Here is a 12,300-nt window from a genome sequence, read left to right as displayed (position 1 = left end):
AAGACAGTGAATAGAGAAATGCACTACCAAAATTTGTCCTAGGATACAAGATAAATTGAACAATATCAAAGACAAGGCACTTGAGTTTGAATGTCATATGGCAAATGAGGGGCTGTGGGAAGTGACATTAGGAAATAAGGGTTGGGTTGTGGACTTTAGAAAAAAGTCATGCAGTTGTAAGGAATGGGACATGACAGGAATACCATTTACACATGCCACTTGTGCACTTATGTCTGAGCACAAAGATGTAGAGGATTATGTGAGCCCTTATTTCTCTGTTGACAACTACAAGAAGGCTTACAGTTATACTTTGACTCCTCTGGCAGACCATTCACAATGGTCAATTCCATCAACACAAGCTGAATCACTGCCAATCTTGCCACCTCCATTCAAAAAACAGACTGGCAGACCAAGAAAAATGAGAAAGAGAGGATATGATGAAATCAGTGTTGGAGGAAAAGTGACAAGACAAGGAACTGTGCAAACATGCTCAAACTGTGGTGATATCACTCACAACAAAAGAAGGTGCAAGAAGCCTCCTTCACAAAAATCAAGAAGTGCTGAAAGACCAAAGAATGTAGAAAGGCCAAGAAAAAGAACTAAGGTTATGTGTTTATATGATTATTGATTAATTCATTTAGTACATTTGATGTAGTTAACTAAAGTCAATAATTTTGCAATTGTAGGCACCTTCATCTTCTGTTAGTGCAACCACTTCAACCCCACATCAGAATACAAGAACAAATGTTGCAGGACAATCCTCTACACCAATACAATCCTCTACACCAACTGGTCCTTCTACACAATCCTCTACACCCAGCTGATCCTTCTACATAACCTGTTAGAGGACAAAGTAGCAAAAAACATGGACAAAAAGCAAGAAACCTGGCAAAAAAGGTGGTCCCCATGCTGGAATTGGTAATTGGAATGGGGTGGGAATGTTCAGACCTCCTATGCAGGTATTTTTCTCTCATCATAAATAATCTGTATTTTCAATTTTGAATAAAATATTACTCATTCAAATGCTATGGTGGCAGAGTGGTGCAAGCCAGAGTGGTGCAAATAATGGGTCTCATGTTCAAGTAAGCAATTTTTCAGATGGGGGAAATACACAGGTAACTAATTTATTAAAATGTAACTGATATTTTATTATACAGTGAATTAATGGTTCATTTTGTTCTCAATAAATGTAGATGCAAGTGCACAATACTAGATTTGGCAATGTGTTCTTCTCCAGCCAGCCAAGATCAAACAGATTTGCTGCCACTTCTGATAATGGAGAAACATGAAATTAAGTGGTATTTTCTGATGTTTCTTAAGATATTGTGTTAATTGAACAAGTTGCTTCTTATGTTAGGTTGTTATTTTGATATTTGGAAGCCTGCAAACTAGTATTTTAATATTTTGGCATGGCTGTGTATTAGCATTTATATTTTGGTGGCTGTGAAGCCTTTATATTTTAGGGTTTGCTATTTAGAACAAACATGGTATTTTGGTATGGCTGTTTAGCCTTTCTATTCAAGTATGAAATGACATTTATTATCTTGATAATTTCATTGGAAATAGTCTTATTGTAGATACAATGAGTTTCCCTTGTGATATTCCGAGTTCTTTGCAATCAATTTGCATAGGAATATGAAGATGCTAAACATTGAGAATATCTTCACATTTTCCCTATCTTATTTTTCTTAGAAACTGCACATTCTAGTGTTTGGACTTTTTCTTCCAAGTGCTTGTTTGCTCTTGTCATGTTTAGAATAATTTCATGAAGTTCCTCATTGTACAAATGCAGCTTTTCATTAGCAGCCTCCATTGACTTTATGTTTTCATTCTTCTCATTCAAAAATTTCAAGAAGCCTTGCCCAATCTCCAGCCCCTTTGGACAAATCTCAGGCTCCAACCACTGAAAGTACTTGCAACCACTTGCTTTCTGTTAAGAAATTAATAAGTATATTTATACAGTTACAAATACTATTTGTAAATGATGATTGCAATGAATATGAAATATTTTCTTACATCCCAGTTTTGACAGCCTGCAAATCTTCTTCCTGGATTGAGAGGAGTTCAAGTTGTTTGAGTTACAGCATTTTTATGGCACTTGCATGTTGTGCCTAAAAAAATAGACAAATAGTGTCGTGATTTGTGACATGAATGACAATAATCTTGTGAATTTGAGCTATTACTCGACATTTTTTAATATTTAACAAAACAAAAAGGGATATTATCGTGCTTTATAAGAAGGAAAAAAGAAGGGAAAAAATAAAAAATGAAGAAATTTAGAGAAAAAATGATGAAGAATTTTTTTTTTGAAAACCTCTATAACTCACACAAACATGTAGAGGGTGTTAGTGTTTTAGTGGATTACTAAGTGGGTTAGTGGGTCCTCATTTTATGTTTGTGTATGCTTATATAAAAGCTGTTTCCATTGAAGTTTCAATAGAATATTGCAGTAGTTCCCTTCATCTATTTGTTTTCATTATTATTATCATCTTTATTTACCATCAAGATTTTGGGTTGAAGATGCAGAAATTAATTCTTAATTTCAGGTTTTGGAATGGTGGTGATGGTGGTGGTGCAGCGACGGAGCAGAGGTGGTGTTGGTGTTTGAATTGTGCAAGGTGAAATTCACGTTCGGCTGCCAAGAGGGAAGAGGAAGAAGATGACCAATTCTTCTCCTTTTCTTTTTTTCTTCTTTCTGTTTTTCTATTATTCTTTTTTCTTATTTTTATTTTTCTAAAAACCTGGTGAGATGGCAAAATTAACTCTCTATTTTCACGTGTGAGTTGCACGTGTGCAATTCAGAGAATAATTTGGCTAAAAATAGACAATTTCGGTGCCGATGCTACAACTAATAGAGTTTTGGTTGCCCATGCAACTTTTTTTCGTTCAGGGGTAAAGTGCAAAAACGTCCAAAGTTTAGGGAATTTTTACAGTTAACCTTTTATATATATATATATATATATATATATATATATATATATATATATATATATATATATATATATATATATAATATAATAGAATCAAATTAAAAGAAAAAAGAGCATGGGAAGAAATACAATTCTGTGCTTTACAAAAATAAAGGATTACAGCAAAGATAATATATTAGCAAATACCACAATCATACTAATGCCATATCTGTATTTATATATAATTCTTATTGAAAACTTAAAGAATCATTACGCAGCAAGGCTACAGAACCGGTTGATTCGGATTCAGTTCCCCAAGTCTGATCATCGTAGCTTGGAATCTCAGATGATTGCGAAGGTTGAGGAGGAATCATCATATTTTCATCTTCACCTTCTAACATTTTCAAAACATCACTCATTGACGGGCGATCGGTTGGACTCATCTGTATGCACCACAATCCAACTATCGTCATCTTTCTCCTCATTTTTTTCCCATCATCATCGTCTTCCTTTTCTTCATCATCATTATTTTCATACACATTTCCAATTTCAATGTCTTCGCCTTTATTCAAGTGGTCATAAATCCAACACGGAAAATATTGGCTCGATTTGTTTTCAATATTAGGCCCCGTGCCTCTGTTTAACCCCAACATTTCCATCAACAACATCCCAAAGCTATAAACATTGGCCTTGTAAGACACTCCGCCAATGCTTCTATTCATTAGCTCGGGAGCCACATAGCCTATTGTTCCCCTAACTACAGTGAGAGTCACTGTAGTATTATCTGTTGAATAAAACTTTGCCATACCAAAATCGGATATTTTAGGTGTGAAATATTCATCAAGAAGTATGTTGTGAGGCTTTATGTCGAAATGCAGGATTTGTATGTCGCATCCTCTATGCAAATACTCAATTCCACGAGCCACTCCAATTGCAATCTCGTACTTCCTCTTCAGATTAAGTGAATTACCTTTTTCCTTATTAAATATGTACTTCTCGAGCGAACCATTAGGCATGAAGTCGTAGACAAGGGCACGTTTGGATCTTTCTGCACAATACCCGACAAGTTTGACCACATTTACATGATGGATCCTTCCAATCGTGGCAACTTCATTGATGAAATCTTGCCCATTTGAGCTAGGCTTAGCAAGTACTTTGACCGCTACATCATGGCCGCTTCGAAGTTTTCCTTTGTAAACAGAACCGTAGCCTCCTTGGCCTAGTTTTTCTCGAAAGCCTTTTGTGATTTTCTTCATATCTGAGTATGTATAGCGGATTGTTTTGAGATTTGTGTTACTTTGCAGGAAGCCTTCAATTACGTCGAACATTGACAAATGCCTTCTTCAAAATTTATAGATCAAAAGACCAAGCATGCAAGGCATTCCAATTACGATCCTCAGTGCTAGGCTGGGCATAAGTATCAAAGCTGGAAACCGAAAACTTTGAAGTTATTAGGGTCACTCACTTCAAATTAGAGAATCCATACAAGCATTGAATTTTTTTTTTTGTGAAATAAGTTCATAATGGCCTCCTCACAACAAATTTTTCATAATACTAGTTGGGACGGTAAATTAAAAGCTTGCTTTTAGTTACATGATTTAAAATTTATGTAACAAAATAATATTTTGTCTGTTTATAAGAATCTTCATTTAGGCATAGTTTTATATTCTATATGACTCCAAATATTTTTATTTACGTAATATAACTTTGATCATTAATTTAATAAAATAGTACTTTGTCATTTTAAGAGAATCTCCATTTGGGCATATTCTTATATTATAATATGAATCAAAATAGTACTTTGTCATTCTTAATCTCCATTTTAATAGAAAGCCGGCGAAGGTTGGCGACGGGGCTCCGAGCGGAAGCAGGAGCGGATCGATGGAGGGGTGGTTTGTTGGTTTTGAGGAGGAAAGCACGGCCGATGTTTGGTGCGTAGTACATTTTGTTGGAACTCTGTTGGATCCATAAAACAATTTTATTATTTGATTACGGTAATCGACTACAATTTTAAATTTATTTTTTAATATGTTTATTGGTTCTTTGTTTTGCCACATATAATTGGGCTTGGGGGTATTGCGGTGGTGCTTCTTTGTTCGGCCACTATTAATCTATTCACTAGCATGGAGATTTTTCGTTTATTTTTCTATGACCTAATCCATTAGAGATGTATAATGTTCCAATATTTGATTTTGATGTTTCTATAATTTTTGCTTCGACTTAATTTAGTAGTTGATTACTCTAAGGTATTAGTTAATTAATATATTTTTCGTAGTTAAATAATATATTTTTCAATTGTAGGTGGTGGACATTTGCGAATAATCGTTGTTATTATTGCATTTGCGGTTTGTTGGTGGTGGACTTATAGCGGTTAATTATTTTTATTTTTTTTGTGGTTTTTGCGGTTTGTTATTGTTTAGTTCTGTTGAATTGTGTTGAGTGCCAGTGACGACATTACAGTTGTTTTTGTTACTTTTAAAGTTGATTGCATTATCGATCACTATTTTAGCAGTCAATTTTATTAATCAACTAAGATTTTAGTAGTCGATTTCTATTAACGACATTACAGTTATTTTTGTTACTTTTAAAGTTGATTGCATTATCGATCACTATTTTGGCAGTCAATTTTATTAATCAACTAAGATTTTAGTAGTTGATTTTTATTATGGTATAAACCTGCCAGGAAAATAAGTTTAAACATACAAGAAAAATGAAAATCAATTTAAGAAAAAAAAATGGAGATGGTGTGTAGTAGAAAGAAGATAGTTGAACGGTAATTTTGAGGTTAAAAAATATCGTGGGTTTAAATGGAGAAAATATAAAAATGGCTAAACGCAAAACAAGCTAAAATTCAGGCGGCAAAGTGCTATCTACAGGTAAAGATATGTTAATGGATAAGATAAAAAAAAAATTTAAAAAGATATTCAACAATTTGATACTCACCTATGCCATCCCAAAGAATCTTCACGATCCCTACACGTACACATGTATATGATTAGGAAAGGAGCAGACACAATACGAGTATTATAATAGTTTGATAAGGAGTGTAACCAATCTAAGGAAATGGTTTATATATCATATTCATATTCATATTACACTTCTTTGTTTTCTTTGACCGCTATTTGACTAATTTTCTCAATAAAAGAACTAATAAATAAATTAAAGATTAAAGGAAAAATCCTTCAAATATTGTTAAAAATCGTAAAAATGATGTCAAAAGTCCATTTTGGTCACTGGTAAAATGATTACGTTACTTTTTACTTTTTATTAGGATAAACTAACGCATGTTTCAAAAAAATTGAATTCAGTATTTCAACACCAATTATACGATGACCAATTGAAACTTGCGGTAACCTTTAGGCTGGTGTTATTTGATAGGAATGAATTGTAAATGGGTTCAAGTGGGGAGAATTAGAAGTGATTGTAAATGAGAAGGGTTTTCATAATCCACCTTAATTGTTAAAAACAACTGAAAAATGAGAGATATTATGAATTTGAAGTTTATTACCAAACCACTCAATCCAAATAAGCCCAAAAATCAAGATGGTCCACCTGAATTTGGTATTAACTTTTGAAAAACTTCCTTTTACCCTATAATTTGACTAGTACTTTTCAATAATAGACACAAAAGCATCAAGTGTAATATTCTCTTCTAGTGACAAGCAAATCATTCAAGAGCATTATTCCCTTCTAGTGATAAGCAAAATCTTGAAATTGCAATAGATTTTTTTAGGGTTAATACACTTTCCACCCTGTACTGTGAAAAAGGTCGCATTCACCCCCTCAGTATTAAAAACTATAAAGACTTCTCTAATTTTGACAGCCAGCCAACATAAATTAACGGTTTTAAATTTTGCAGTGCAATTACTCTTATACCCTCTCATTTTGTCTTTTAATTTCTCAAAAATTCTCAGCCACCCACCACCAAAATCAAAAAGTGGAGACGATGATTTCCCCACCACCATCACCATCGATCCCCTCCCGTCGAAAGGATACACCATCGCCGCCACCACCACCACCACCATTCGGGTTTATGTTATAATGAGTTGTTGTCGTTTGGTGGTGTGACGGGATTTGGACAGTTGTTGGTGGTGGGATGGGATTTGGATGATTTTTAGAAGATGATGAAGATAAATATTGCTGAATATTTGTACAGTTAGGAGGACGGTGGGAAGAGAATTGTTTTCTAAGTTTCGATGGTTGGATAGGGCAAGGAGGATTCTTGTACATATCTTTATTTTATTTTAGGGCGAATGGCAAAAAGGCCCATCACATGGGACTTAAATGCATTTTGGTCCAAAAAAAAACAGTCTCAATTAAACCCATCCCCATGTCTTTAGTCTAAAATACCCTCAATAATATAATTCTTATCAATTCCACCCATTATGCTATAACTTCATTAATATTACACATTGACCCCGGATTTAAACAAATATATCACATTAACCCCCAAAACTTTTTTTTTTCAGAAAATAATTTTTTTTCTGAAATATTTTTTTTCTGGTCAGATTCCGGCATTGACTTTTTTTTTCCTGAAATTTTTTTCCAGCCGGTCAAGCACCGTTGACCGCTGGTCTCCGGCGTTGACTTTTTTTTTTTTTTTTTGATTTTTTTTTTCTTAGAAAAAAAATATTTTAATTAATATTACTGTTTTGGCTACTAAATTATTGTCTCAGACAGTAATATTACTGTGTGGGACAGTAATATTATGAATATTATTTTTCAGAACAGTAATATTATTAATATTATTGTCTAAGACAGTTAAATTACTGTTGGAGACAGTAACTTAGCATCCAATGAAGTAATATTAATTAAAATATTTTTTTTTAAGAAAAAAAAAGTCAATTAACAGTTAAATTACTGTCTCCTACAGTTAAATAACTGCTGGAGACAGTAATTTAGCAACGAATACAGTAATAATAATTAAAAATATTTTTTTTAAGAATAAAAAAGTCAATTAACAGTTAAATCACTATCTCCAACAGTTAAATAACTGCTGGAGACAGTAATTTAGCAACGAATACAGTAATATTAATTAAAATATTTTTGAAGGAAAAAAAAAAGTCAATTAACGGTTAAATTACTGTCTCCGACAGTTAAATAACTGCCGGAGACAGTAATTTAGCAGCCAAGACATTAATATTAATTAAATTTTTTTTTAAGAAAAAACAAAATTATAAAAAAAAAAAAAAAAAAAAGAGTCAACGCTGGAGACCGGCAGTCTTCGGCGGTCAACGCCGGAATCTGGCCGGAAAAAAAATGTTTCAGAAAAAAAAATTATTTTCTGAAAAAATAAAGTTTTGGGAGTTAATGTGATATATTTGTTTAAATCCGGGGTCAATGTGTAATATTAAAGAAGTTACAGCTTAATGGGTTGAATTGATAAGAATTAGGGTTAAAATTGGGGTCAAAATTGGAGTCAAAATTGAAATTAGGGTTAAAATTGGTTAATTGATGAAATTGGGCTAAATTGGGGTGTAAATCATGAAATTGGAGTTGAATTGGGTTTCAATAAATTGGGGGTAATTTTGGTATATATAAAAGGATTTTTACTTATTTGCAAATAAGTTTGAATGAGTTGGATTTATTTGAAAGACAAAAAAGTTGGATGTCCCTCTTTTAATTAAGTGTCCTTGTCATGGGCCTATTTGCCATTACCCCTTTATTTTATAATATTTATTGAATTTCTATAATAAATTATATTTTTTATTATTTTTTGTCATTTTATAAATTATTAGAGCATATTTCATTATTTAATAATTTCTATTATTTTTTGTAATAAATTTATAATTAGCAATTTAAAATTATCAAAATTATAATTATTTATGATCAATAATTGTAACTTGAAGTTTTACATTTTATAATTGTTTCTATAATCTTATAATTTTTCTGTTAATTATATAAAATAGTATATATATATATATATATATATATATATATATATATATATATATATATATATATATATATATATATATATATATATATATTATTGAAATATATGTGGTCAACGTGCCACATCAGCTTTCAGCTTTGACTAGCAGAATAACTAACGACATGTTTTTTTTTGTAGTTTTTAATACTACAGGGGGTGAATGCGACATTTTTCATAGTATAGAGGTGCAAACAGTATTTTATCCTTTTTATGTTTTTTTTCGTTGGGATTTATAATTGTGAGCAAAATTTTGTAAATTGAAGAATTTTTTTTTTTATAATTCAGGCATATATTAGGGAGTTAGTTTACCTTAGAATTGAATAATTAGATGATAAATGAAGAATTATTTGAACAACAAAAGAGAGTTAAAGAATTACTAACATTGAAGAGCATGGGCCAACCAAGCTGGGAAGTCACCTGCATGAATAAGAGCATTAGAATGTTCAAGTGATGAGAAAATGTTCTTCTATGCATGAAAAAATGATGAACAATATTACATAAACATAATTCATAGTTCAAAGGCAAAAACCACGAAACCTCAAAACCATATAGCAGAGCTTTGTGCATAGTTGAAAAGGAAACATTCTCTTCTATTTTAAGTGGCAGTGAAGTCATCACCACGAGGTCAATTTTGCACATATCCTTTACACCATATAACTTTCTGTCTGCACAATGAGAAGTAATTTCCAAAAGCTTCGAACCATTGAGTGGATATGGGCAGCTCATAAAACTAATTTGAACACTTTTTTGCACATAGGAGTGATTTGGGGAATGAGCAACTCTCAATTATTGTGACATTAGGAATAGCAAGACGGATGGTCTCTTTGGTAGAGTTGATTTCGTGGACGAGGTATTTTAGAGAATCGATGTATATTGAGGTGGTATTGTTTTCGCATAAAAGTTCGAATTGGGGATGACCGCAGCGTTTTGGATCAGTCATGAGCCTGAAAGGATAGCTAATATTGCGAATTTCGCCACACGAAGAAGGGGTGCAGTTGATTTGGTTTCCATGGGATTTTTGGATGAAATATAATTGGGTTGTGATGAAGAAATAAATGAATTTGAGGAGGAGGCTTTGGCTGAGGATATACATCTTTGTGTATGAATATTTGGTGATCAATTTGAAGAGCTATCTATAGCTTATAAGTTTCAAGTCCACCAACTACTTGCAGAGGAAAATGATTGATATCACATTTTCTAAAAGAATTAATATAGTTATTTGAAGAAACTATTGGAGCAATAAAAAGATTTTTGGAGGATATATTGATGGGTGAAGATTGATATCTGTGTGTGTGGAAGGACTGAGTCTTCTTCACAATAATTAAACACCGCACCAATCACCATCCGAGCTAGGACAACTATCACATAACAGGTCATGATTAAGGAAAGAGTCGAGTAATTTCCGTCAAATTATACTGGAGCTAATTGCCAATACCTTTCCTATGTAATCTATAATTGGCAAATACTCCCTGTCAAAAAAAAACTCACCAACGCCCCCTCGTGTAATCAAAACTGTCTTTTTAGGCATTGAGTAAAAGTGAAATGACAACAATGCCCTATGGATTTTTCAGCAATTAGTAAAATATATATTGTACAGATTTATTTTTTAAAACTTCTCAACTCTATAATTAATTTAATTAAACCAAATTTTATTACACAATTATTTTTAATTTTTTTTTTTGTGTAGTTATTTTTAATTTTATAAACTTATTTATTAATAATTTTGTAATTACAAAATATAAACAGAAATTAAACATATATTGTTGTATTAAAAGATTTTATATGTTTTATATTTTTTTTATATTACATTTTCATTTACATTAAAAAAAAAGGTTAAATACAAAAACACCCATGTACTATGAACTTTGTATCAAATACTACTACACATAAATACAACAACCCCCTTCACATTACATTTTTTTCAAAATATGACGAAGATACCCCTACTTAGCCTATAAACATAAGGGTTTGTTTGAGCCATTTTCCACTATATTTTTAACATTTTCGGTCAATTTTACTTGGCAAATTTTGATATTTATATTTTTTTTCTCCAAAACATTAAATTACTTAGTTTTTTTTTTTCTCAATAAAACCTTTTATTTTTGTCATTTTGAATTTCTTCATTTATTTCTTAACTATCTTCCGGTAGTTCAAATTCTCAACAATCATAGGATTGTAAAGATGTTTGTAATCTTATGATGTTTGAACTACCGGAAGAAATTTAAGAAAAGAAAATGAAGAAACTCAAAATGTCAAAAATAAAAGATTTTTATCAGAAAATTAAAAAAATCTAAGCAATTAGATGTTTTTGAGAAAAAAATATAAATACCAAAATTCCCCACGTAAAATTGACTGAAAATGGCTCAAACAAACCCTTATATACATATATATACTTAAGTAGGGGTATTTTCGCCATATTTTGAAAAAAATATAATGTGAGGGGATGTTTGTATTTATGTGTAGTACATGGGGTATACGATACAAAATTCATAGTACAGGGGTGTTTTTGTATTTAACCCTTAAAATAAAGAAGAAGAAAAAAAAAACAAAAATAATTCTTCTTCTTCCCCGCTCCACCCCACCCCACCCCGGGGAATACGATGCTACACCCGGTGATTTTCACCGGGTGGCTCTTTTCTTGACATGTGTTATTTTTTATTTATTTTATAATTATAATTCTAAAACCCATTGGACCATAACTGAACCCGTAGTGGGATTTTTATTAATTATGGTGCCTGGTTATATTCACCAGGTGTAGCATAGAATTTCCCACCCACCCCACCAACCACCCAAATCAACACTTCTTCTCCCCCACGCACCTTCCCCACCATCGGCTCACCTTTCTTGCACCCCATCTTCGCGTAGTACAATTTCTCCTCCAATTCCACTCTTCCTATGGCAGCCCATATCTGCAATTTGATCAAAGGCGGCGACGACGACGATTATGTGCTGGAGAAGAAAAATCTTACCTATACACAACTCTCTCTCGCTAAGAAATGGGTGGGGCCAAACGGCGGCGGTGACTAGGGAGAGAAATTTGAAGGAGTAGGTGGGTAGCGGTGGTGCGAGACGGGCTAGAAGGCGGCGGTGACAAGGGAGAGAAATTTGAAGGAGTAGGTGGATGGCGGTGGTGCGAGACAGGCCAAAGAGCGGCGGTGGTGCTAGACGGGCCAGAAGACGGCGGCGATGCCGAACTTTTTCTAGGTTGGGAGGTGGGCGGCGGAATGGAACGAGGAAGAAGATCTGAAAAAAAATTCAATTTTTGTTCCTTATTGCAATTTTGGAAATTTTAAAATTTACAATTTGGTCCTATAAATTATAGTTATTTATAATTTGACCACTCGGATTTTTTTTTATTTATACAGGGGTATCTATGACATTTCACCCTAGAAATAACATAAAAATTCGCAGAGCCCGCGAGTGAGAGACACGATTTGCCTTAAGGGATCTCGATGC

General features: G+C 32.8%; 1 protein-coding gene across 2 annotated transcripts; it reads right to left on the bottom strand.

Annotated features, from left to right (window-relative positions):
* Nucleotides 1–3,050: 3,050 nt before the first annotated feature.
* LOC105963497 (rust resistance kinase Lr10) lies at nucleotides 3,051–9,277 on the bottom strand. Of its 2 annotated transcripts, XM_088818806.1 has the most exons (3): nucleotides 9,226–9,277; nucleotides 5,853–5,882; nucleotides 3,051–4,335 (listed from the first exon to the last, which is right to left on the bottom strand). In XM_088818806.1, the coding sequence occupies exon 3, from the start codon at nucleotides 4,235–4,237 to the stop codon at nucleotides 3,158–3,160; it is 1,080 nt and encodes a 359-aa protein (XP_088674932.1). In that variant the 5' UTR covers nucleotides 4,238–4,335; nucleotides 5,853–5,882; nucleotides 9,226–9,277; the 3' UTR covers nucleotides 3,051–3,157. The 2 variants fall into 2 exon arrangements, with proteins under 2 accessions (XP_088674932.1, XP_088674933.1); XM_088818807.1 differs by lacking the exon at nucleotides 5,853–5,882 and having other exon boundaries at nucleotides 9,226–9,242.
* Between the last annotated feature and the right edge of the window lie 3,023 nt (nucleotides 9,278–12,300).

This window comes from Erythranthe guttata, chromosome 5 (assembly GCF_056151865.1).
Source record: "Erythranthe guttata isolate IM_541 chromosome 5, IM_541, whole genome shotgun sequence".
Lineage (NCBI taxonomy): Eukaryota > Viridiplantae > Streptophyta > Magnoliopsida > Lamiales > Phrymaceae > Erythranthe > Erythranthe guttata.
Note: the sequence above shows the minus strand (reverse complement) of the source record. Positions and strands in the feature narration are given on the sequence as shown.

Excerpts from the sequence above, each read along its gene's own strand:
- LOC105963497 (XM_088818806.1), bottom strand. The coding sequence starts at position 4,237 with ATGTTCGACGTAATTGAAGGCTTCCTGCAAAGTAACACAAATCTCAAA.